This window comes from Oncorhynchus tshawytscha, linkage group LG04, assembly GCF_018296145.1.
Source record: "Oncorhynchus tshawytscha isolate Ot180627B linkage group LG04, Otsh_v2.0, whole genome shotgun sequence".
NCBI lineage: Eukaryota > Metazoa > Chordata > Actinopteri > Salmoniformes > Salmonidae > Oncorhynchus > Oncorhynchus tshawytscha.
Window position 1 is genome coordinate 51041161 of NC_056432.1, and position 27600 is coordinate 51068760.

A 27600-nucleotide genomic window follows, 5' to 3' on the forward strand; every position below is an offset into this window, starting at 1 on the left:
TCACTCCCCAAGCAGGAAGTGGGATATTGGGAGAGCCGGAAGAGAGCTCGCCAAAAGGAATATTCCATCACACCCCGAGGACTGTGAAGAGGGGCATTATTTTCACATCTCAAAAATATTTTTGACAGCAGGGAATTTTCATAAAAGTAAGTAATTGAGGTAAAAATATAAGTATCTCTAACTACTTCGCGCTCGAGCGCTTTGCAGGATAAAATGCAGGATGAAAAAACCCAGTTCGAGCTTGACTAGTGCCTGTGGCTAAATCATTTTCGAAACAAGGCAGAACTAGCTAACTGGAACAGAAAATACTATTACTATTTTATGTTTAGTAGCTAGAATCTAGCTACGCTTGTTATTCATTTGTGTCATTTTCGAATAGAAATATCTCGTTCCCTGTACCGTCTTTTCTGATTCCACTTAAACCACTGCAAATTAAAATATGTCGCAAGGTTTGGTCAAGATCAACAATCAAGCAAATGCTAATAATGTAGCTACTTTACAAGCTATGTCCATGTTATTTGTTTGTTATCTCTCACATGTGCCTTTGACAAAGCAGCACATTTTAATGGCTTTTGCTGCTGCATTGTCCCTGTACAGTGGCACAGTCCAGCTACAGAACGCGGAAATACTAGTTAACTACATTGTGAATGCACAGCTGCCTGATTTAAAAAAAAAAATGTTTCCTTCTCTTTCTTCTAGCTAACCAATTGTCTTGCATTTGTATCATGGACGTAGATCTTCGAACTAAACGCCCAATCTAGTCATGGCCAAAAGTTTTGAGAATGACACAAATATTAATTTCCACTCAGTTTGCTGCTTCAGTGTCTAGATATGTTTTGTTAGATGTTACTATGGAATAATGAAGTATAATTACCAGCATTTCATATGTGTCAAAGGCCTTTATTGACAATTACATGAAGTTGATGCAAATAGTCAATATTTGCAGTGTTGACCCTTCATTTTCAAGACCTCTGCAATCTGCCCTGGCATGCTGTCAATTAACTTCTGGGCCACATCTTGACTGATGGCAGCCCATTCTTGCATAATCAATGCTTGGAGTTTGTCAGAATTTGTGGGTTTTTGTTTGTCCACCTGCGTCTTGAGGATTGACCACAAGTTCTCAATGGGATTAAGGTCTGGGGAGTTTCCAGACTGATGGTAGCGCTCACCTTGTCTTCTCCGGACAAGCTTTTTTCCGGATGCCCCAAACAATCGGAAAGGGGGGTTCATCAGAGAAAATGACTTTACCCCAGTCCTCAGTAGTCCAATCCCTGTACCTTTTGCAGAATATCAGTCTGTCCCTGATGTTTTTCCTGGGGAGAAGTGGCTTCTTTGCTGCCCTTCTTGACACCAAGCCATCCTCCAAAATGTCTTCGCCACACTGTGCGTGCAGATGCACTCACACCTGCCTGCTGCCATTCCTGAGCGAGCTCTGTATTGGTGGTGCCCCGGTCCCGCCGCTGAATCAACTTTAGGAGACGGTCCTGGCGCTTGCTGGACTTTCTTGGGCGCCCTGAAGCCTTCTTCACAACAAGTTGAACCGCTCTCCTTGAAGTTCTTGATGATCACAGATGCCAGTCTTGTGCTGAGTCTTAAAAGTGGCCCTTCTCGCTGAGACTTGGGTGCTGGATATTGGCCAAAGGCAGCCTCAAAATAGCCCCATCCCAGCATTTGAAAAACTTCTTACTGGTTGATGATTATTATTAGGGTTTTCAATTGTCTGCTGATGTTTTAGGACCTGAAACCCATCTGAATGTCATATCAAATTCATAGGAAGATTAGAATATTGATCTACCAACACAATGTTAGAAACTAACAGCTCACAGGAAAGTTGGGGCGATCATTTCCGGCTGTCACATTATCGGACATAAGTAGCTAAGTGTGTGTATGTTTGAGCGTGCGAGCCAGTATAACCTGTGTATTCTCCCCAGATGTGGAAGGCAGCAGCAGGTCAGTCCGTCACCGTGGCAGTGGATGACGGAGGTGACGACTGGGAGACAGACCCAGACTTTGAGGTAAATCAAGCATGGTAATGAAGTCCGATTTCAGTCCAGAGCAGCGGATGTTTTTCACCTGTTTCTGCTATTTCATTTTATTAACGTCTCACCATCTCCTCTCCTTACTCCGTGCCCACTAAATCTCTTTCTTTGACTCTTCCTCTCCATATTCCTCTGCCTCCCCTCTTTCCCCATTATACCTTACTCTTTCCCTCCCTCTTTCCTCCCCGCTGACCCCTTGCTCCTTGTTTCCGTGCCAACAGAATGACGTTTCAGAGAAGGAGCAGCGTTGGGGGGCCAAGACTGTGGAAGGCTCCGGTCACCAGGAACACATTAAGTGAGTACTACTGCTGCCTTCATCATCCTTATCATCAACAACAGTTTTCATAATCAGCGTCAGTACCATTTCAAACATGATCATTTCAGCTGCATTGTAATCATGATCTTCACATTGCCTACCTGTCTATGATTATACGTCTTTGGTCATTTCATTATTCAGTTAACTTTAAAAAAGTTTATTTTTAGGATGGTCAGTGAACCACAGTGGAGTCCACAGTCATTCTTAACCCATTATTTGTCTCCTTCCTCCCCATCTTTTCCCTCCTATCCCCTCTCCAGTATCCACAAGCTGCGTGAGAACGTGTCGTCTGAGCACAGTGACCTTAGGCAGAAGGAGCAGGCCGCCATGCCCAAAGCCTCGGACGGCTATGGGGGCAAGTTTGGGGTGCAGCAGGACCGCATGGACAAGGTGAATGGTGACCATAGTAATAGAATTACTAGAACGGAAAATGCCCCTCAGACCACAGCAATTTGATTCTATTTTTATTTTGGAATGGAATTCATTTAACTTGATTGGCATAATATTGGCAATTGCATTTGTCTTCTACTGATATGTTAACTTTTACACACAAACACACACACAGAAATGTTGCCGTGCGTTGACTGTGATTTGTGGCAAAAGCAGCTGAGCTAATCATTGCTGTTTGAGTCTTGTTGTTATCCACAATGCTTTAGCCCTCTAACTATCGCTCTCTCTCTCTCTGTTTATGTGCACTGCTTTACTGTTTGTGTGTGTGTGTGTGTGTAACGTGTGAACAGGGTGTGACTGTGAGCAGGCACGGGGCCATTTGACCCCCCGTCTCTCTCACTCTGCCTGCACACTGGTCAGTGTGTTATGAATGTTATGACCCATCACTGTTTACCCCACTCTGTGTCTGTGTGTGACTCAGCTGTCAACACCTGATCAAACCACTGCATACCCAGCAGTCAGCCTCTCATTGTTTGCATTTATTCACTCCTCTCTCCCTGTCCCTCTCTGTCTCTCAAGTCTGCTGTGGGCCATGAGTACCAGAGTAAGCTGTCCAAGCACTGCTCTCAGACAGACACATCCAAAGGCTTCGGGGGGAAGTTTGGAGTGCAGGACGACCGCGTCGACAAGGTACGCTCATCACAGGTCACATTGGGCTCTCATGGTCAGGTCACATGGTCAGGAAAAACTCCTTACCCTACTCATGACCACACAGCGATTTTAGGTCCGAATGCTAACTTAACAAAATAGAATTTGTGTTAGTGCCCATCTCTCAAGTTATGTCATTTAGATGAGAATTCTTGAATAGCATGAAAATATACTGGATGATGGTGCTGAGAAATGTTGGATTCTCCTTTAACTGGTTACTTTGTTAACTTCAACATGGAGATCTCCTCTCCCTTTTCAGTCCGCCGTTGGGTTTGACTATGCTGGGAAGACTGAGAAACACGCGTCGCAGAAAGGTGATTTTACACGGTCTGTTAAAACGGACAAACACAAGTTGAACAGTTCAATATTTTGTAACTCTGGGTAGAAGTTGCACAATTAGCTGTGATCTAAGATCAGCTCACGATCCTTAGTCCCCACAAGTCCTAACTGTATCCATCAGGGGGTAAAAGGCCAAACTGACCCGAGCATTCTGAATACAACCTAGTTGTTTACACTTCACAGTTCAGAACTGTGTGCTCTGTAAGCCATCTGGATGTAATAGTATCTGGCCCAGCCAGACCTTTATGGTATAAGGATGGGTGTGAGTGGCATCTGTGTGAGTGAGTATGATCTTGGCTCTCAGTGCTCCCCACTCCAGCTGCACTCCTGTGATTCCATGCTGTGACCACTATTGTTCCTCACCCAACTTTAGTTGATAGCGCTATGTGCTCAATTCCAAATGAACCCCTAGCTCCTACTGCCTAAGGCACTTGATCTAAAATTACTACATAAGTGTAAGCAAGATGACAACAGCTCCACCTTGCCCTCTGATAGGCTTTACCCATATGGCTCACACCTATTCTATTAAACACTCTGATTCTGAATTTTACACCAGACCTACTGTAGTGCCTAGATGGTATGGGCTAGGGGTTGATTTTGGATTGAGCATTCATCACTGCAGCCACCACTCCCTGCTTCTTTCTTGACCTTTGACCCCTCCCCCTGCTTTGATGTGCAGACTACTCCACAGGGTTTGGGGGGAAATATGGGGTGCAGGCAGACCGCGTGGACAAGACTGCAATGGGCTTTGAATACCAGGGCAAAACGGAGAAACACGACTCTCAGAAAGGTTTGTGTAGCGAGTAATACACACACCATTTGTGCATGGACACACCCACACATAACTTTCGCCGTTTTGTGCACGAATATAAGTTCCAGAAAGGTTTGTGAAGCATAAAATGAGTGCACACACAGCACACACACACTGAGGGCAAAGCAGGGAAATACAGTCTGTCCTGGTGTCTTGCACACATATCCACACCTGCCACAGAGGATGTATCATTGCCTTGCTGTACCCCCCTACCCACGCAAACACCCGCCCACGCTCTGTGTGTTTGTGTGCAGGTCAAGGCCAGGCATGTTGATGACTTGAGCTTCTTTTTAAAAAATTTTTTTTTTTACACCTTGGTTACATTATTTTACAGCAGTGGTCAGCAACAGCAGTGGTCAGCAAAAATCACTATATTAAGTGTCAAATAAAGGAACAGGGTTGACCGGGAACAGGGTTGAAGCTTGTTATGTGCAACAGGGTTGACGTGACTATTGGATGTTTAGTGTTTCGTAAAAAAAAAAAAAGAATAGTTTCACCATATTAAAACGAGAGTTCTGTTCAAGTAATGGCGTTAAAATCTTAAAATGAGGGACCTACTCATTCCAGGGTTTTTCTTTTTTTTAAACTATTTTCTACATTGTGGAATAATACATCAAAACTATTAAATAACACACATGGAATCTTGTAGTAATCAAATCCAAATATAATTTCAAATTTGAGATTATTAAAAGTAGCCACCGTTTGCCTTGACAGCTTTGCACACTCTTGGCGTTCTTTCAACCAGCTTCATGAGGAATGCTTTTCCAACATTCTTGAAGGAGTTCTCACATGCTGAGCACTTGATGGCTGCTTTTCCTTCACTCTGTGGTCCAACTCATCCTAAACCATCTCAATTGGGTTGAGGTCGGGTAATTGTGGAGGCCAGGTCATCTGATGCAGCACTCCATCACTCTCCTTCTTGGTTAAATGGCCCTTACACAGCCTGGATTTGTGTTTTGGGTCATTTTCCTGTTGAAAAACAAATGATAGTCCCACTAAACGCAAACCAGATGGGATGGTGTATCACTGCAGAATGCTTTGGTAGCAATGCTGGTTATGTGTGCCTTTTTGAATTCTAAATAAATCAGACAGTGTCACCAGCAAAGCACCATCACACCACCACCTCCATGCTTCACAGTGGGAATCACATTCACCTACTCTGTGGAGGTCATCCGTTCACCTACTCTGAGTCTTACAAAGACACGGCGGTTGGAACCACAAATCTCAAATTTGGACTCCTCAGACCAAAGGACCAATTTCCACCAGTCTAATGTCCATTACTCGTGTTTCTTGGCCCAATCAAGTCTCTTCTTTTTGGTGTTCTTTAGTAGTGGTTTCTTTGCAGCAATTCGACCATGAAGGCCTGGTTCATGCAGTCTCCCCTGAACAGTTGATGTGTCTGTTACTTGAACTCTGAAGCATTTATTTGGGCTGCAATTTCTGAGGCTGGTAACTCTAATGAACTTATCCTCTGCAACAGAGCTAAACTCTGGGTCTTCCTTTCCTGTGGTGGTCCTCATGAGAGCCAGTTTCATCATAGCGCTTGATGGTTTTTGCGACTGCGCTTGAGGAAACCTTCCAAGTTCTTTGAAGAATCTCAAATTTGAAATGTTTTTTTGATTTGTTTAACACTTTTTGGTTAGTACATGATTCCATATATGTTATTTCATAGATTTGATGTCTTCACTATTATTCTACAATGTAGAAAATAAGGAAAAACCCTGGAATGATTAGGTGTATCCAAACTTTTGACTGGTACTGTACATTAATGACTAATCACATGAAATAAATAATCTTCAGAAATGACATTGTCAAAGCAACAAAATGACGAGGACTTTACAGTGATGGTGAAACTTTGGTACATTTTTATTTTATTTGAAGTGGGTTTAAATCTTCCTAGAAGTGACAGGGTTGACGGTGGGACATATCAAAAGGCTGAATTTGGCGCTTTAGCAAGCCTTTATTCATATATAAAAATGTATTAATTGAAGCATTTATTAATATAAAATATTATTTAAATGTCAATGTGGTCTATTTTAAAGGGCACTTCATTTAATATAACATGCTTTTAAAATTCAATATTTGTGCACAATTTCTACTTAAAAGGCACTTATTTTGTGGAAAAACCTGACAGGATGTGCAGGCTTTAGTTTCCGGCCCACTTCTGACACAACTAATTCTGCTTAAGGTTTTGATGATATGTTGTTTGGTGCTGGGCTGGAACAAATACCTGCACATCCTGTAGTTCTCCACAACCAGGGTTGAAGCCCACTGGTTTACAGTGTTGCAGTGTTCTTGCTAAATATTAGGCTGCTAAATTCATGGCATTGTTGTGCTTTAGCTTGATCAGCTGCTGTGCAGTTCCAGCTAAACATGGTTTTTGGACTCTATGTCAGTGACTAACACTTGCCTATGTATATAGGATATAGAATGGGTATCCAGATGATACCTTGACTGAACTCTGGATTGTCTGACTTTGGAGCAAGCCCAACTATTTTTTTCCCCCCCCCAAATGATTAACTATATCTGCTATTTTTCCAAACATTTTCCTGGGTATCACCAGATTACACCAAAGGTTTTGGCGGGAAGTTCGGAGTGGAGACGGACAAGGTGGACAAGAGCGCCTTGGGCTTTGAGTACCAGGGCAAAACAGAGAAGCACGAGTCTCAGAAAGGTGTGTCCCCCTTTGTCTAGCATATACTAGGCTTGGACGGTATCCAAATTGTCATACCTTTTGCCATATCAGGATATTCAGTAATACCAGCACTGAACACAAGGAGCACTGTTTTCAAACCCCACTGCTACTCTGTATTCTGAAAGGTTAGAAAAGCTAACAAGTACATGTAAAATCCCACAGAGAAGGCTAACTAAATGCTAACAAGCACATTGTGAACTTTGACCTAAACTATACAAGTAACAAAAAAATTCTACTCACAGTTTGCTGCACCCACAAACCAAATATTGGACAGCAAGGCTCTTGATCCAGGAGGTGATTCTCTGCTGTTACCAAGTGACTGCTTGATTTTGGAGGAAGTTAGCCAAATAGCTAAATTATCACATTCAATGCACAACTGCAGAGCATTTAGCACATTTATACAGTTAACTTAATAGTTATAACATTTCTAGCTGGCAAACATTTAGTTAGAAATTCCTCACTGTAATTAAATCACCTGGAGCATGCTGCACAATAGTGAGTGCCTCAACAAGGCTCTGATCTTGTTCTGTGCTTGTAAACAAACACCACGTGACTTCAGGACTACTGGTAAGCTTCATAATGATGTGAAAATGAAGAAAGAAATGTATTTATAAAGCCCTTTTTACATCAGCCGATGTCACAAAGTGATCTTTATCTCCTTGCTTATTGCACAAGTTGACCACAGGTATTAAAGTAGCTACAAATGTTCATATTTATTAAAACATATAGATTCAATAACATTGAAAAACCATCCTGTGGCTTTTTCCAAATACCCCAGTACACGGTATGCATGGTGTACCTCCCGAAGCCTTAAGCACACACACAGACACCCCCCTCCCCTATTGTGCCTGTGTAACAAGTGGGTTGAGGCAAGACAGTGTGGGGTCGTAGATATCTGACAAGTATGTACTACACCCCCTTCAGCTCTGATCAGACTTGTTTCTCTCTCTTCTACAGTGCCCCAAATATCCTAGTAGCTAAATAGTTCTGCTTGTAGGATCTTGTTTTCAAGCTCTCCCAAAGGCCTGGAAACATGTTGCCTTATCATTAGCTTTTCCTCCCTGGTTACACAATCCCAGGCTGAGGGTATCAGCTGGTATCAGAGGGAGGGAAAGGTGACCTTCCATTGTTACCTATACTGCACCAAGGCAGTGTTTACAGCCCAGGTGTTGGTCACACAATGGTTGAGATGGTGGCTCTGGGACACATGTCAGAGGGCCTACACCGTAGCCATTTTGTAGTGTAGATTTGTATCAAGTATGTTATCTGGTATTGTACTGCATGCCAATCAGCCATTGGAATTGTCCAATTTGGGCCTACCTACTTTGCACTTTAGTATAAATGCTAATATTCTCTGTGCCCCTGAAAGATTACGTGAAGGGCTTTGGTGGCAAGTTTGGTGTGCAGACGGACAGACAGGACAAGTCAGCCGTGGGATGGGACCACCAGGAGAAACTGCAGCTCCACGAGTCGCAGAAAGGTACCTGTGTTTGACATGCATTTTATTCCACCTAGTCTTAGTAGCAGGAAAACGCACACAGGAATTGTGTACACATCCTAACCCACCCAACACTCACTTTTTACAATTGTGGTAATTTTGTGGTTTTACTATTGAGTCAATGAGGTTAAAGTACTTCCTTTGTTTGGTGGCATGGCATCTGCCACAGGCTTATAATGGAGGAAGTGAGAACAGATAGAGATAGATGTAAGGAGGACTGATCAGTCTAGTGCTCAGGCTGGATGTGCATAGCACCTTGGTTCTTTTGGTTTAAGTTGTTGATAAAGTTTTTCATTTGCTGTGTGTGTTATGTACTGTAATTCTGTATGTGTGTGTGCTTTTATATAATGTTTGTAGTAACGCAGTATCGCTATGTGTGTGTGCGCATACGTCTTTGTGTGTTAGGCCTGAGTGCGGCAGGACCCGTGTAAATTTTCTATAGGATTAAGGTCAGGGATTTGTGATGGCCACTCCAATACCTTGACTTTGTTGTCCTTAAGCCATTTTAAGCCACAGCTTTAGAATTATGCTTGGGGATGTTGTCCATTTGGAAGACCTATTTGCGACCAAGCTTTAACTTCCTGTCTGATATCGTGAGATGTTTCAATATATCCACATAATTTTCCTTTCCTCCTGATGCCATCTATTTTGTGAAGTGCCCCAGTCCCTCCTGCAGCAAAGCACCAACATGACAATGGTCATTATGGCCAAATAGTTCAATTTTTGTTTCATTAGACCAGAGGATCAGATAGCTGATGCTTAAAGTTAGTGAGGGGGATATGAGTCTCCAGCTTCAGTGATTTTTGCAATTCGTTCCAGTCATTGGCAGCAGAGAACTGGAAGGAATTACGGCCAAAGGAGGTGTTGGCTTTGGGGATGACCAGTGAGATATACCTGCTGGAGTGTGTGCTATGGGTGGGTGTTGTTATGGTGACCAGTGAGCTGAGATATGGTGGAGCTTTACCTAGCAAATACTTATAGATGACCTGGAGCCAGTGGGTCTGGCGACAAATATGTAGCGAGGGCCAGCCAACGAGAGCATGTAGGTCGCAGCGGTGGGTGGTATATTGGGCTTCGGTGACAACACATGGCACTGTGATCGACTGCATCCAGTTTGCTGAGTAGAGTGTTGGAGGCTATTTTGTAAATGACATCGGTGAAGTCGAGGATCGGTAGGATAGTCACTTTTATGAGGGTATGTTTGGCAGCGTGAGTGAAGGGGGCTTTGTTGCAAAATAGGAAGCCGACTCTAGATTTAATTTTGGATTGGAGATGTTTAATATGAGTCTGGAAGGAGAGTTTACATTTTAGCCAGACACCTAGAATATGTGGACAGATACAAATACCTAAGTCAGAACCGTCCAGAGTAGTGATGCTGGTCGGGCGGGCGGGTGCGGGCAGCGATCGGTTGAATAGCATGCATTTAGTTTTACCTGCGTTTTAAGTAGAGGTCGACCGATTTATTGGAGGACCAAAAAAGCCGATATCGATTAATCGGCCGATTTTTTTTAAAATTATTATTATTTTTAAATAAATAATCTTTATTTATTTGTAATAATGACAATTACAACAATACTGAAGTAAATCTTATTTTAACTAAATATAATACATCAATAAAATCAATTTAGCCTCAAGTAAATAATGAAACATGTTCAATTTGGTTTAAATAATGCAAAAACAAATTGGAAGAAAGCTAACCTTTCAGTTCCTTACTCAGAACATGAGAACACATGAAAGCTATATATATATATATATATAAAGCAATATTCCCAGGTAAGAAGTTTTAGGTTGTAGTTATTATAGGAATTCTAGGACTATTTCCCTCTACCATTTGTATTTCATTAACCTTTGACTATTGGATGTTCTTATAGGCACTTTAGTATTGCCAGTGTATTAGTATAGCTTCCGTCCCTCTCCTCGCTCGAACCAGCAACACAACGACAACAGCCACCATCGAAGCAGCGTTACCCATGCAGAGCAAGGGGAACAACTACTAGAAGGCTCAGAGCGAGTGACGTTTGAAATGCTATTAGCGCGCACTAACTAGCTAGCCATTTCACTTCGGTTACACCAGCCTCATCTCGGGAGTTGATGGGCTTGAAGTCATAAACAGCGCAATGCTTGACGCACAACGAAGAGCTGCTGGCAAAACACATGAAAGTGCTGTTTGAATGAATGTTTACGCGCCTGCTTCTGCCTACCACCGCTCAGTCAGATACTTAGATACTTGTATGCTCAGTCAGATTATATGCAATGCAGGACACGCTAGATAATATCTAGTAATATCATCAACCATGTGTAGTTATCTAGTGATTTTTATTGTTTTTTATAAGATAAGTTTAATGCTAGCTAGCAACTTAGCTTGGCTTACTGCATTCGCGTAACAGGCAGTCTCCTTGTGGAGTGCAACGAGAGAGAGGCAGGTTGTTATAGCGTTGGACTAGTTAACTGTAAGGTTGCAAGATTGGATCCCCGGAACTGACAAGGTGAAAATCTGTCTTCTGCCCCTGAACAAGACAGTTAACCCACCGTTTCTAGGCCGTCATTGAAAATAAGAATGTGTTCTTAACTGACTTGCCTCGTTAAATAAAGGTATTACAAATATTTTATTTATTTAAGAATACCAATTTCCGATTGTTATGAAAACTTGAAATCAGCCCTAATTAATCGGCCATTCCGATTTAATCGGTCGACCTCTAGTTTTAAGAGCAGTTGGAGGCCCTGGAAGGAGTGTTGTATGGCATTGACGCTTGTTTGGAGGTTTGTTAAGTGTCCAAAGAAGGGCCATATGTATACAGAATGGTATTGTCTGCGTAAAGGTGGATCAGGGAGTCACCCGCAGCAAGAGTGACGTTGTTGATATATACAGAGAAAGAGTCGGCCGAGAATTTAACCCTGTGGTACCCCCATAGAGACTGCCAGAGGTCCGAACAACAGGCCTTTCGATTTGACACACTGAACTCTATCTGAGAAGTAGTTGGTGAACCAGCCAAGGCAGCCATTTGAGAAGCCAAGGCTGTTGAGTTTGCCGATAATAATGCGGTAATTGACAGAGTCGAAAGCCTTGGCCAGGTCGATGAATACGGCTGCACAGTACTGTCTTTTATCGATGGCAGTTATGATATCGTTTAGTGCCTTGAGCGTGGCTGAGGTGCACCTGTGACCAGCTCGGAAACAGGATTGCACGGCGGAGAAGGTACGGTGGGATTCGAAATGGTCAGTGATCTGTTTGTTAACTTGGCTTTCAAGGACATTAGAAAGGCAGAGCAGGATGGATATAGGTCTGTAACAGTTTGGGTCTGGAGTGTCATCCCCTTTGAAGAGGGGAATGACCGAGGCAGCTTTCCAATCTTTAGGGATCTCGGACGATATGAAAGAGAGGTTGAACAGACTGGTAATGGTAATTGGGGTTGTAACAATAGCGGTGGATAATTTTAGAAGGACAGGGTCCAGATTGTCTAGCCCCGCTGATTTGTACAGGTCCAGGTTTTGCAGCTCTTTCAGAACATCAGCTATCTGGATTTGGGTGAAGGAGAAGCTGGGGAGGCTTGGGAAAGTATCTGCGGGGGGGGTGCGGAGCTGTTGGCTGGGGTTTGGGTAGCCAGGAGGAAAGCATGGCCAGCCGTAGAGAAGTGCTTATTGAAATTCTAGATTATAGTGGATTTATCAGTGGTGACAGTGTTTCCTAGCCTCAGTGCAGTGGGCAGCTGGGAGGAGGTGCTCTTATTCTCCATGGACTTTACGGTGTCCCAAAACTTTTTGGAGTTAGAGCTACACGATGCAAATTTCTGTTTGAAAAAGCTAGCCCTTGCTTTCCTACCTGATTGCGTGTATTGGTTCCTGACTTGTTGCATATCGCGGGGACTATTTGATGCTAGTGCAGTCCGCCACAGTATGTTTTTGTGCTGGTCGATGGCAGTCAGGTCTGGAGTGAAGCAAGAGATATATCTGTTTATTAGTTCTACATTTTTTGAAAGGGGCATGCTTATTGAAGATTGGGGGTCTATAACAGGCTGCAACAGTGAGAGACTTATTTCTGGAGAGATGCATTTTTTAAATTGAAAGCTCAAACTGTTTGGGCATAGCCTGCAAAGTTCTGTCATATTTTCCTGGTCTTTCTCTGTGGTAGATTGCAACTCCTCCCACTTTGGCAGTTCTATCGTGATGGAAAATGTTGTTTTTGGGGATGGAAATCTCAGAATTTTTGGTGGCCTTCCTAAGCCAGGATTCAGACACGGCAAGGACATCAGGGTTGACACTGTGCTAGAGCAGTGAGTAAAACAAACTTAGGGAGGAGGCTTCTGATGTTAACATGCATGAAACCAAGGCTTTTACGGTTACAGAATTCAACAAATGAGAGCGCCTAGGGACACGCATGGCGTGGAGCACATTTCTGGGCGTGGTAGGATATATTTAGGGCATAATGTATAGACTGGTATGGTAGGGTGCGGGTACAGTGGAGGTAAACCTTGGCATTGAGTGACGATAAGAGAGGTTGAATCTCTGGATGCACTAGTTATGCTGAGTGAGGTAACTGCATGTGTTAGAGGTGGGACAAAAGAGGTCTCTGTGGCATGTTGAGTGGGATAAAGGGCTCCGCAGTGAACTAAAACGATAACTATCCTAGACAACAGCATAAAACGCATATTGACATTAGAGAGAGACATAAAGCGAGGCATGAAGCAATCACAGGTGTTGATTGGAAGAGCTAGCTAAAACAACAATAGCTAATCAGCTAAGACCGCAACAACAGGTAAAATGGCAATGAATGGGCAGAGGGTCAGTTAACTACACATAGGGTCTGAGTTCGAGGCTGGGGCCGACAGATAAACAAAATGGAGTACCGTGATTAATGAACAGTCCAGCAGGCATCAGCTATATAGCCAAGTGATCATAGGGTCCAGTGAACAGCAATAGATGAAACAGGTAAGCCGCTAGGTAGTCATTACTACGCTAGCAAGCTGGAGACAATGTGTAAAAAAAAATATATAGCAGACTGGGGCTAGTAGAAGCGTCTTCTCTGACATCCTTTAAGGGCCGGTTGAGGGCACAGCGGATGGAAATACGTCGGCAGACCAGTCGTGATGGAACGGCGGGGCGCCGTGTTGACAAAAGGTCCAGGCCAGTTGGCAAAAGAGGTAATGTCGCTGGAGTAATTTCGTTAGCTCGCCGGGAGATGGGACAAGGGCGTTAACCACTATAGCCACTCTGTAGCAGCTAGCTAGCAGCGATGATCCAATGCAAATGTCCTGAGCTTACGGCAAGAATCCGGTGGTGTAGTGGATTCAAGTCGTGTTAGTGAAGACTCCGGGAGGCATCAGCTGTGTAGTCTAGTGATCATAGGGTCAACTGAGCAAGCCTTTAGACGGGCCTGGCTCAAGGCTAGCTTCGGGGCTGGGCCACTCGTGGCAGCTAACTAGCTGCAATGATCTGGAGAAATGGTCCAGGGCTTACGGCAGGAATCCTGTGTTGTCGTGGAGAAAAACAGTTCGATATGCTCGGGGTTGATAACGCGCTGAGCAGGCTAGCAAGTGTTATCCAGGCTAAAAGCGGCTGATGTCTGCTTAAGGTAAAGGCCGCTAGCAGTGGCTAACAATTACTAAATAGCTAGTTGCTAATTAGCTGGTTAGCTCCTAATGGCTTGCTTCTGATGGAGGTTCTGGCTATAAGGTCAAAAAATAGCAGCTCCGTATCACATTGGGTGAGGCAGTTTGCCGGAAGGTATATTTTCATTTAAAAAAATAGAAAGAGTTTGAAATATATATTTCAATATATATTTAAACGGGAGAACAGCAAACATCTGCACTGCTACGCCATCTTGGATGTGTGTGTATACACACACACACACACACACACACACACAGCTCAAAAAAATAAAGGGAACACTTAAACAACACAATGTAACTCCAAGTCAATTACACTTCTGTGAAATCAAACTGTCCACTTAGGAAGCAACACTGATTGACAATAAATTTGACATGCTGTTGTGCAAATGGAATAGACAACAGGTGGAAATTATAGGCATTTAACAAGACACCCCCAATAAAGGAGTGGTTCTGCAGGTGGGGACCACAGACCACTTCTCAGTTCCTATGCTTCCTGGCTGATGTTTTGGTCACTTTTGAATGCTGGCGGTGCTTTCACTCTAGTGGTAGCATGAGACGGAGTCTACAACCCACACAAGTGGCTCAGGTAGTGCAGCTCATCCAGGATGGCACATCAATGCGAGATGTGGCAAGAAGGTTTGCTGTGTCTGTCAGCGTAGTGTCCAGAGCATGGAGGCGCTACCAGGAGACAGGCCAGTACATCAGGAGACGTGGAGGAGGCCGTAAGAGGGCAACAACCCAGCAGCAGGACCGCTATCTCTGCCTTTGCAAGGAGGAGCACTGCCAGTGCCCTGCAAAATGACTTCCAGCAGGCCACAAATGTGCATGTGTCTACTCAAACGGTCAGAAACAGACTCCATGAGGGTGGTATGAGGGGAGGGCCCGACGTCCACAGGTGGGGGTTGTGCTTACAGCCCAACACCGTGCAGGATGTTTGGCATTTGCCAGAGAACACCAAGATTGGCAAATTCGCCACTGGTGCCCTGTGCTCTTCACAGATGAAAGCAGGTTTACACTGAGCCCATGTGACAGTCTGCAGACGCAGTGGAGAACGTTCTGCTGCCTGCAACATCCTCCAGCATGACCGGTTTGGCGGTGGGTCAGTCATGGTGTGGGGTGGCATTTCTTTGGGGGGCTGCACAGCATTCATTCAGATCTAGGATGTGTTAATTTTGTGTTCCCTTTATTTTTTTGAGCAGTGTATAATGTGTATATATGTATCTGTGTGTATATATGTTTGTGTATTGTTTCAGACTATAAGTGTGGGTTCGGAGGGCAGTATGGGGTAGAGGTGGAGAAGCAAGACCAATGTGCCCTGGGTTATGAGCACAAGGAGAGGCTGGTCAAGCACGAGTCTCAGCAAGGCACAGAACACACCATCCCCCTTTCTTTCCAAAGTTTACTCTCCTCCCTTTTGCCCTAGCACTGTTTTGGAATGTCTAAAGCGTCTTTGCCCTTTACTCATCCTAGTCCCCCTTCAAAACATCACCCCTACTGTGCAAACCTATCCCCAGGGCCGGACGATATTGACAAAATGGAAATGAATCACCAATTGCAATAATATACAGTACCAGTTTGGACCTATTCATTCCAGGGTTTTTCTTAATTTTTTGCTATTTTCTACATTGTAGAATAACGTCAAAACTATGAAATAACACGTATGGAATCATGTAGTAACCAAAAACTGTTAAACAAATCAAAATATATTTTATATTTGAGATTCTTCAAAGTAGCCACCCTTTGCCCTTGACAGCTTTGCACACTCTTGGCATTCTCCAGCTTCATGAGGTAGTCACCTGGAATGCATTTCAATTTACAGGTGTTAAGTTAATTTGTGGATTTTTTTTTCCTTAATGCTTTTGAGCCAATCAGTTGTGTTCTGACAAGGTAGGGGTGATATACAGAAGATGGCCCTATTTGGTAAAAGACCAAGTCCATATTATGGCAAGAAGGCTCAAATGAGCAAAGAGAAATGACAGTCCATCATTACTTTAAGACATGAAGGTCAGTCAATGCGCAACATTTCAAGAACTTTGAATGTTTCTTCAAGTGCAGTCGCAAAAACCATCAAGCGCTTTGAAACTGGCTCTCATAAGGACCGCCACAAGAAAGGAAGACCCAGAGTTACCACTGCTGCAGAGGATAAGTTCATTAGAGTTACCAATCTCTGGAATGGCAGACCAAATAAATGCTTCAGAGTTCAAGTAACAGACACATCTCAATATCAACTGTTCAGAGGAGACTGCGTAAATTAGGCCTTCATGGTCGAATTGCTGCAAAGAAACCACTACTAAAGGACACCAATAATGAGAAGAGACTTGCTTGTGCCATGAAACACGAGCAAAGGGCATTATACCGGGGTAAATCTGTCCTTTGGTCTGATTAGTCCAAATTTGAGATTTTTGGTTCTAACCGCCGTGTCTTTCAAATCAAACTTATTTGTCACATACACATGGTTAGCAGATGTTAATGCGAGTGTAGCGAAATGCATGTGCTTCTAGTTCCGACAATGCAGTAATAACCAACGAGTAATCTAACTAACAATTCCAAAACTACTACCTTATACACACAAGTGTAAAGGGATAAAGAATATGTACATAAAGATATATGAATGAGTGATGGTACAGAGCGGCATAGGTAAGATGCAGTAGATGGTATCGAGTACAGTATATACATATGAGATGAGTAAAACAAAGTAAACAAAGTGGCATAGTTTAAAGTGGCTAGTGATACATGTATTACATAAAGATGCAGTAGATGATATAGAGTACAGTATACACGTATACATATGAGATGAATAATGTAGGGTATGTAAACATTATATTAAGTAGCATTGTTTAAAGTGGCTAGTGATATATTTTACATCAATTCCCATTATTAAAGTGGCTGGAGTTGAGTCAGTGTGTTGGCAGCAGCCACTCAATGTTAGTGTTGGCTGTTTAACAGTCTGACGGCCTTGAGATAGCTGTTTTTCAGTCTCTCGGTCCCAGCTTTGATGCACCTGTACTGACCTCGCCTTCTGGATGATAGCGGGGTGAACAGGCAGTGGCTCGGGTGGTTGTTGTCCTTGATGATCTTTATGGCCTTCCTGTGACATCGGGTGGTGTAGGTGTCCTGGAGGGCAGGTAGTTTGCCCCCGGTGATGCGTTCTGCAGACCTCACTACCCTCTGGAGAGCCTTACGGTTGTGGGCGGTGCAGTTGCCGTACCAGGCGGTGATACAGCCCGACAGGATGCTCTCGATTGTGCATCTGTAGAAGTTTGAGTGCTTTTGGTGACAAGCCGAATTTCTTCAGCCTCCTGAGGTTGAAGAGGCGCTGCTGCGCCTTCACGATGCTGTCTGTGTGGGTGGACCAATTCAGTTTGTCTGTGATGTGTACGCCGAGGAACTTAAAACTTACTACCCTCTCCACTACTGTCCCATCGATGTGGATAGGGGGTGTTCCCTCTGCTGTTTCCTGAAGTCCACAATCATCTCCTTAGTTTTGTTGACGTTGAGTGTGAGGTTATTTTCCTGACACCACACTCTGAGGGCCCTCACCTCCTCCCTGTAGGCTGTCTTGTCGTTGTTGGTAATCAAGCCTACCACTGTAGTGTCGTCCGCAAACTTGATGATTGAGTTGGAGGCGTGCGTGGCCACGCAGTCGTGGGTGAACAGGGAGTACAGGAGAGGGCTCAGAACGCACCCATGTGGGGCCCCAGTGTTGAGGATCAGCGGGGTGGAGATGTTGTTACCTACCCTCACCACCTGGGGGCGGCCCGTCAGGAAGTCCAGCATCCAGTTGCATAGGGAGCGGTCGAGAGACCCAGGGTTTGGAGGGTACTATGTTGTTGAATTCTGAGCTGTAGTCGATGAACAGCATTCTCACATAGGTATTCCTCTTGTCCAGATGGGTTAGGGCAGTGTGCAGTGTGGTTGAGATTGCATCGTCTGTGGACCTATTTGGGCGTTAAGCAAATTGGAGTGGGTCTAGGGTGTCAGGTAGGGTGGAGGTGATATGGTCCTTGACTAGTCTCTCAAAGCACTTCATGATGACGGAAGTGAGTGCTACGGGGCGGTAGTCGTTTAGCTCAGTTACCTTAGCTTTCTTGGGAACAGGAACAATGGTGGCCCTCTTGAAGCATGTGGGAACAGCAGACTGGGATAAGGATTGATTGAATATGTCCGTAAACACACCAGCCAGCTGGTCTGCGCATGCTCTCAGGGCGCGGCTGGGGATGCCGTCTGGGCCTGCAGCCTTGCGAGGGTTAACACGTTTAAATGTTTTACTCACCTCGGCTGCAGTGAAGGAGAGTCCGCATGTTTTGGTTGCGGGCTGTGTCAGTAGCACTGTATTGTCCTCAAAGCTGGCAAAAAAGTTATTTAGTCTGCCTGGGAGCAAGACATCCTGGTCTGTGACGGGGCTGGTTTTCTTTTTGTAATCCGTGATTGACTGTAGACCCTGCCACATACCTCTTGTGTCTGAGCCGTTGAATTGCGATTCTACTTTGTCTCTATACTGACGCTTAGCTTGTTTGATTGCCTTGCGGAGGGAATAGCTACACTGTTGGTATTCGGTCATGTTTCCGGTCACCTTGCCCTGATTAAAAGCAGTGGTTCGTGCTTTCAGTTTCACGCGAATTTCCGCCATCAATCCACGGTTTCTGGTTTGGGAATGTTTTAATCGTTGCTATGGGAACGACATCTTCAATGCACGTTCTAATGAACTCACACACCGAATCAGCGTATTCGTCAATGTTGTTGTTTGATGCAATACGAAACATATCCCAGTCCACGTGATGGAAGCAGTCTTGGAGCGTGGAATCAGATTGGTCGGACCAGCGTTGAACAGACCTCAGTGCGGGACCTTCTTGTTTTAGCTTCTGTCTGTAGGCAGGGAGCAACAAAATGGAGTCGTGGCCAGCTTTTCCAAAAGGAGGGCGGGGGAGGGCATTATATGCGTGCGGAAGTTAGAATAGCAATGATCCAAGGTTTTACCAGCCCTGGTTGCGCAATCGATATGCTGATACAATTTAGGGAGTCTTGTTTTCAGATTAGCCTTGTTAAAATCCCCAGCTACAATGAATGCAGCCTCAGGATATGTGGTTTCCAGTTTGCAAAGAGTCAAATAAAGTTTGTTCAGAGCCATCGATGTGTCTGCTTGGGGGGGAATATATATATACGGCTGTGATTTATAATCGAAGAGAATTCCCTTGGTAGATAATGCGTTCGACATTTGAATTCTAAATCAGGTGAACAGAAGGACTTGAGTTCCTGTATGTTGTCGTGACCACACCACGTCTCGTTAACCATAAAGCATACGCCCCCCCCCCTCTTCTTACCAGAAAGATGTTTGTTTCTGTCTGCTTAATGCGTGGAGAAACCAGCTGGCTGCACCAACTCCGATAGCGTCTCTTGAGTGAGCCATGTTTCCGTGAAGCAAAAAAACGTTAGTCTCTGATGTCCCTCTGGAATGCTACCCGTACTCGAATTTCATCAACCTGGTTGTCAAGAGACTGGACATTGGCGAGAAGTATGCTAGGGAGTGGTGCGCGATGTGGCCGTCTCCGGAGTCTGACCACAAGACCGCTTCGTTTCCCTCTTTTACAAAGTCATTGTTTTGGGCCGCCGGCTGGGATCCATTCCGTTGTCCTGGGTGAAAGGCCGAACACAGGACCCGCTTCGGGAAAGTCATATTCTTGGTTGTACTGATGGTGAGTTGACGCTGCTCTTATATTCAGTATTTCTTCTCGACTGTATATAATGAAACCTAAGATGACCTGGGGTACCAATGTAAGAAATAACACGTAAAAAAAAAACTGCATAGTTCCCTAGGAACTCGAAGCGAGACGGCCATCTCTGTCGGCGCCGGAAGTCTTTGAGACGCAGCGTAGGTGAACGGATGCTCTCCATATGTGGTTCCCACCGTGAAGCATGGAGGTGTGGGGGTGCTTTCAGGTGACAGTGTTTGTGATTTATCTAGAATTCAAGGCATTCTGCAGTGATATGCCATCCCATCTTGTTTGTGCTAAGTGGGATTATTTGTTTTTCAGCATGACAATGACCCAGCACACCTCCAAGCTGTGTAAGGGCCATTTGACCAAGAAAGAGAGCAATGTAGTGCTGCATCAGATGACCTGGCCTCCACAATCGCCCGACCTCAACCCAATTGAGATGGTTTGGGATGAGTTGGACCGTGAAGGAAGGAAAATCAGCCAACAAGTGCTCAGTGTATGTGGGAACTCCTTCATAAGCATTTCGCTACACACGTGGTGAGCAGATGTTATTGCGAGTATTATTGTGCGTGACCAATAACATTTTGCTTTGATGTCTGTAGGAAAAGCATTCCTCATGAAGTTGGTTGAGAGAATGCGAAGTGTGAAAAGCAGTTTTTTTTCCTCCATAGTTTTGACGTCTTCACTATTATTCTACTATGTAGAAAATTGTAAAAATAAAGAAAAACCCTTGAATGATTTTCAACTTTTTTCACTGGTACTGTACATAGACAGGCAGACATACATATGCACATAAATACGTATACACATGCATAGTTAAACACACACTTCTTGACCTAAAGTATGAGGCCACCTTCTTGTCGAATATCAATTTTCCAAAATCATGGTCATTAATATGGAGTTGGTCACCCCATTTGCTGCTATATCATCCTCTATACTTCTGGGAAGGCTTTCCACAATATGTTGGAACATTGCTGCTAGGATTTGCTTCTGTTTTGCCACGAGCATTAGTTAGGTCGGGCACTGATGTTGGGTGATTAGGCCTAGTTTGCAGTCGGCATTCCAATTCATCCCAAAAGTGTTCAATGGGGTTGAGGTCAGGGCTCTGAGCAGGCCAGTCAAGTTCTTCCACACCGATCTCGACAAATGATTTCTGAATGGACCTCGTTTTGTGCACGGGCGCATTGTCATGCTGGAACGGCCATGGACCTTCCCCAAATTGTTGAAGCACAGAATTGTCTAGAATGTAATTTGTATGCTGTACCGTTAAGATTTCCCTTCACTGGAACTAAGGGGCCTAGCCCGAACCATGAAAAACAGCCCCAGACCATTATTCCTCCTCAGTTTGGCAGTTTGGATCTCTTAAGTGAGTGTTGCAGCTGAGGACAGACGATTTTTATGTACTATGCGCTGCAGCACTCGGCGGTCCCGTTCTGTGAGCTTGTGTGGCCTACCACTTTGCGGCCGAGCTATTGTTGCTCCTAGACGTTTCAACTTCACAATAACAGCACTTACAGTTGACCGGAGCAGCTCTAGCAGGGCAGAAATGTGACGAACTGACTTGTTGGGAAGGTGTCATCCTATGAATGCGCCACGTTGAAAGTCACTGACCTCTTCAGTAAGGCCATTCTGTGGACAATATTTGTCTATGGAGATTGCATGACTGTTTGCTTGATTTTATACAGTTGTCAGCAGTGAGTGTGGCTGAAATAGCTGAATCAACTAATTTGAAGGGGTGTCCACATACATACAAAAGTCTATAGATAGAACACAAACGTGTAGGATCCTAGTATATAATTAGTATTATAAATGCATATAAATACATTCCTTTTGGACATTCCTATTGTATGGTAACATTTCTGAATAGGGGTTATGTTAACATAAACCCAAGTAGGCAACAATGGCTACAGATTTTGGCAGAAGAGAGAGGTAGTGTGAATATTGTGGAATACTGACAACTGGCAAATACTATCAGTGCACTGTTTCGCGATACCAACAAATACACAATGTATTGCCCAGGCCTACCCTTTCTCCATTCTAAGCTTTTTTTTCATTTTATTTGATCCCCTTTTCACAGGTTTACTTTATCCCTTTCTTAATTTTAAGCGATGCCCCCCCCAAAAAAAAAAAAGATCACTTGAACCTGTGAATAAAAGGCATACTAACTATTTATTCTCCGCTGTCTACAGACTACTCCCATGGGTTTGGAGGAAAGTTTGGCATCCAGAAGGACAGAATGGATAAGGTACGTTGTCTCTATACCTAATATCTGAAGACTGGGGATTTCTCATCTATTGTGTGTAGTTACTCTCCTCCCTCTCGTTTGAATGGCAGAGTGCAGGTAACTTTGAGGATGTGGAGAAACCAAGACCTGCCTACCAGAGGACCAAGCCTGTGGAAACTGGTAAGTAAACACAAAATCAGCGTGTGTATATGTGTGATATGTTTGTCAAGATCATTGCAGAATATGAACTTGAACCACTGGTTTGATTATGATCTGCCCTCCCTGTGTCATCTCTCCCTAGCCGGCAGCAGCACGGGCAGCATCAAGGCCCGCTTCGAGAACATCGCCAAGCAGAATGAGGAGGAGGACAAGAAACGGGCGGAGGGGGAGAGAACCCGCCGCCAGGCCAAAGAGAAGCAGGAGCAAGACGAGGCGCGGCGCAAGATGGAGGAGACAGCCAAGGCCAAGCCTGCCTCCCCGGCTTCTGAGACCATCCCCACCATTAGTCCTACCCCTCCTGCCCAGCAAGCCTCACCTTCGTGTGTACCTGCAGCCGCCGACCCAGTTTACCAGGTGAATGACAACCGGTTCCACCAATCACTGCACTGCCACAAATGCCTGTTTGCTCAATAACATGCCAACATGCGCATCACTTTTTTGCTAGGAGTTATGTTGCTGAGTAAAATATGGATGAGTACATCCTTCAAAAATGGATGACTCAGTCCTTCTTGAAGTGAAGTGACATTGGCGTGAACAAGGATGGTCTGACTTATTCCAATGCTGCAGTCCTCTTCTCGCTTTTACTTTGTGACTTCAACTTTCCTTCCTTCCTTGCCATGCTTTCTGTGATATTTTCATAGAGGAAGAAAAATAAGGTAAAGTCCCAAAAATGCATAGTTAATTAACTTCTTAAGGTATAGGGGGCAGCATTTTCACTTTTGGATAAATAGCGTGCCCAATTTCAACTTCCTGCTACTCATGCCAAGAATATAAGATATGCATATTATTAGTAGATTTGGATAGAAAACACTGAAGTTTTTAAAACGGTTTGAATCATGTCTGTGAGTATTGACCCAGGGTTTTTGAATTGACCCAGGGGTTAGGAGCTGTTATCTGACTGTGTCTCCCTCTGCTGGCTGTGTCAGAACTCTGGTGTGTACGAGGATCCTGCAGCAGCGGAGAATGGGGAAGATCTGTACGAGGCGGAGCCCATCTCCCGGCCCTCTGCCGAGCAGACATATGAGGAGCCTCCCGCCCAGGAGGAGGGACTCTTCCAGAGTCCTGACGAGACAGGAGGTGAGCGAATGAGAGGGGAGGAGTAGCACATGCCATATGTTGAGTTACTGTGAACTCCATTTCTAACTTGGCTTTCTCGTTAAAAAAAATATGTCCCCTCCTTCATTGTACTGGTTTGAAAGAACTGACCAGGTGAAAGCCAGCCTAATGATGAGCTTCTACCTTACTGTTTTCACCTGTCAAGTCTTTCCAATCACTGCAAATTAAGGGGAGATGATGAGAAAAGGACATTTTAAGCGATTGGGAGAATCTCGATTGGATTCGCTCAGTTCCTTGCGTCCTCTCCTCGATTACCTTTGACCTGAGGAGGGGAAGAGAGGAAACGTGGAAACAAATGCATGAAATAACTCTCCTACAGCAGCGCGTATTCAGGCAAATTACATTTACAGAGGAATCCCAAAATATGCATAAGGTAGTAAAAAGTCAAGGAGAGGACTGAATTTTTCCCAATTGACAATCTCCCCTTATGTTTTGTCTTTTCCCTGCAGACGCCCAGACATATGAGTACGGTGAGGACTTGGGGTTAACCGCAGTGGCCCTGTATGACTACCAAGCAGGTAAGTGGAAGCAAGCCCTCTATTGTCTATACTTTGATCATCACATCTATCAAAGCCCTAATTTTTTAAATCAATATCTCATAATTACCCCAAAAATACAATAATTCGGCCGCATTCATGATATACACAAACCATTTTGACATTCTTTATAATATGAGGGCAATGGAATGTAAAGTCAACTGATATGGAATGTCTGCCTTCCAGCTGGTGATGACGAGATCTCTTTCGACCCTGATGACATCATCACTAACATTGAGATGATTGACGAGGGCTGGTGGAGGGGTGTGTGCCGGGGTGCCTACGGCCTCTTCCCAGCCAATTACGTTGAGGTTCGGCAATGAGCCCGCCCACTACACCAAACAGTCTCTCTCCCCATCCCATCCATCTCTTCTGATTCCTCTTTTTCTCGCGCTCTCTCATTCTGTTGATCACGGTGCTTCTTTCAAGTGTGCTCGACATTCTCAGGTCTTTCAGCTGTCCCTGTCTTTCTTCCTTTCTCTCGCTCCTCTCCTTGGGAGGAGGCTTCAGCCTGATTAAAGGACTCAGAATAAAAGAAGATTCACGGACAAACATTCACCCTGGCTCTGCTACGCAATCGAGAGAGATAAAGAGAGTGAGCGGGTGAGCCCTGCTATGACAGAAAGGCCTTTCATGGTAAAGCAAGTCATCAGAAAAACACTACTCCCATTATAATGGCTAGTTATATTCTTGGTTTTCTATAAGATGCCAGGCACTCTTGCTGCTTTGCCCCACTTGCACCAGTTAGTTCATTTACTTTAAATTAAAATGTTCCCTCTTTGACATGTATTCAAACTTCCACGGTATTGATTGAGACCTGGCTGCTACAGTATCACTCGCAGTATAGATATTAACATCACCAAAGATGGAGATCACAGAGGTGACGTAGAAATTAACCCCGTGCTTTGTGTGCATATAGTGACGTTGTGGTCCTCTTTTTTTAAGTAGGCTTAAAGTAACTTTTAGACCAAGTTTGGAACTAGCATGATGACATAACACTGGAAATGTATTATGTTTAGATGCCACTTCCAGAAGTGGTTTGATGTTGATTGGTGTGCTAGCACTTTGGTTCAGTTTGGTAATAGTGCAGACCAATTGATTGGTGTGTAGCTGGTTCGGAAAGAACTCTGAGCCGAGGTGATTTCTCTCTCTTTGGAACACTTGTTTGCTTTAGTCAGCGGAGATCAGATAACACGAAGAAACCCAATAGGGATGTTTTTGAGGATGTGTTGTTGAAAACCGCAAGTTTGCTTAGGCTTACCCACATTTTTGGTGTAACGCCTGCGTTCGCTTAATCAAGGGGCGAATATGATCACCATAGATGTTGTGAACCTCTGCTGCGTCTCGTCTCCTCCTTTTCTCATTGTCACGAAAGAAGACTCCAGAAAGCAGTAGAAGAAAATAAATAATGGAGCTGTCTGTCTTTTTAATCACTTGCCCATAGTCCTGCGGTAGATCATGTCAGATAGGATGCTGAAAGTAAACAATGTACAGAAAGATGTTTTTATGATGCTCTGAGAAATATATATTGAGTCGAAAAATGATTTGTTTTTCAAACCCCTGCCCCCGCTGCGTGTTCGATGTAGACCAGACCTGTATATTTTGTCACAGGCGTGATGTCACGCTGCCTGTGACAGGAGTCTGTCACGTGTTCTATGTCATGTCTGTAGCGTGTTCATGTACTGTATGTGCAACTTGGTATATTATGATGTCTGGGGCCACATTGACATCCGTATCATGACCGACATGTACTGTTGACTGAGTGATATTTATCTATAGGTGGCTATAAGTACTAAAATAATACTCTAACAATATTGGGCTATAAGGGGGATTTTGACTGTGATTGTTTCTAAAACGCAGTGTCATCGGTTAAAATAATCAATCGATCTAATGCAATAGTGTAGCTTCAGTAGGTGTGTGGGTGAGTGGGGATGGGGTCTCATCAAATAAATTCTTTGGGGTTTTATAATAAAGTGACCTTTTTATCTGTACTTCTGCTTGCTCAAGTCACCACATTACCTGCTTGTTCTTTTTTTTTTGTAAGTAAATAGTTTAAATAAACAATGTATGGATAGTATTTTGGTTCCTTCGCTTCGTCTTTACGTCTGCTATCTACATCCTGAAATGAACAGCTTCTGTATAACACATCCTCAACCTTATGAAGGTGCGTAATGGGCTTTGCAGGCATGGTTCCCTTGCGCGCGCTGAATAAATGTAATTCAACCACTGAAACCCTCCCACTTGTGTGGTTTTTATTCAATAGGGTTTTCAGTACATTTATCTTAAGCCATTCCTTTAAATACAGTGTACCTTTTTTCATTTTATTTTGACAACAGACTCAATGGAATATATCGAGAGAATGGGTTTAGAATATTAGGGATCAATGAATGAAAGCCATCTGAATATATGCATATTTGTCTCTTCCAGCACCAATTGGTAGATTTCAAAATACTCTGATCCTGTATCTTTATTTAGGATTAGGGAAGTATTTATGAATCACAAAAGGTTTGCAGAGCCTTTTATGCTTGAAAGAAAAGTGGTTTGATTATTTCTGAAAATGACCAAATTCAGTTCTTTAACCCATGGTAATGTTGGAGGATTGGTGTACATACAGGTGAAGTCAGAAGTTTACAGACACTTAGGTTGGAGTCATTAAAATTAGTTTTTCAACTACTCCACAAATTTCTTGTTAACAAACTATAGTTTTGGCAAGTCATTTAGGACATCTACTTTATGCATGACACAAGTGATTTTTCCAACAATTGTTTACAGACATTATTTAACTTATAATTCATTGTATCACAATTCCAGTGGGTCAGAAGTTTAAAGGCACAGTCAACTTGGTGTATGTAAACAGCTTGGAAAATTCCAGAAAATGATGTCATGGCTTTAGAATCTTCTAATAGGCTAATTGGCATCATTTGAGTCAATTGGAGGTGTACCTGTGGATGTATTTCAAGGCCTACCTTCAAACTCAGTGCCTCATGGGAAAATCAAAAGAAATCAGCCAAGACCTCAGAAAAAGTCTGGTTCATCCTTGGGAGCAGTTTCCAAACGCCTGAAGGTACCACGTTCATCTCTACAAGCAGTAGTACGCAAGTATAAACACCATGGGACCATGCAGCGGTCATACCACTCAGGAAGGAGACGCGTTGTCTCCTAGAGATGAACGTATTTTGGTGAGAAAAGTGCAAAATCAATCACAGAACAACAGCAAAGGACCTTGTGAAGATGTTGGAGGAAACAGGTACAAAAGTATATGTATCCACAGTAAAACGAGTCCTATATCGTCATAACCTGAATGCCCGCTCAGCAAGGAAGAAGCCACTGCTCCAAAACCGCCATAAAAAAGCCAGACTATGGTTTCCAACTGCACATGGGGACAAAGA

General features: G+C 43.9%; 1 protein-coding gene across 3 annotated transcripts; it reads left to right on the forward strand.

Moving 5' to 3' along the window:
* On the forward strand, positions 1-26288 carry LOC112248960 (src substrate cortactin). 3 transcript variants are annotated; one of them, XM_024418436.2, is made up of 15 exons: positions 1-146; positions 1932-2015; positions 2261-2334; positions 2616-2745; positions 3325-3435; positions 3713-3767; positions 4472-4582; positions 7167-7277; positions 8668-8778; positions 22306-22361; positions 22451-22520; positions 22642-22913; positions 23486-23636; positions 24125-24193; positions 24398-26288. In XM_024418436.2, the coding sequence occupies exons 2-15, from the start codon at positions 1932-1934 to the stop codon at positions 24532-24534; spliced, it is 1542 nt and encodes a 513-aa protein (XP_024274204.1). In that variant the 5' UTR covers positions 1-146; the 3' UTR covers positions 24535-26288. The 3 variants fall into 3 exon arrangements, with proteins under 3 accessions (XP_024274204.1, XP_024274206.1, XP_024274205.1); XM_024418438.2 differs by lacking the exon at positions 7167-7277; XM_024418437.2 differs by lacking the exon at positions 4472-4582.
* The last annotated feature ends 1312 nt before the right edge of the window (positions 26289-27600 follow it).

Bases quoted from the DNA above. Each gene is read 5' to 3' on its own strand.
- LOC112248960 (XM_024418436.2), top strand. From the start codon at position 1,932: ATGTGGAAGGCAGCAGCAGGTCAGTCCGTCACCGTGGCAGTGGATGAC. The intron at 2,016-2,260 runs GTAAATCAAGCA...CCGTGCCAACAG, and splicing joins AGACAGACCCAGACTTTGAG to AATGACGTTTCAGAGAAGGA. The intron at 2,746-3,324 runs GTGAATGGTGAC...CTGTCTCTCAAG, and splicing joins AGCAGGACCGCATGGACAAG to TCTGCTGTGGGCCATGAGTA.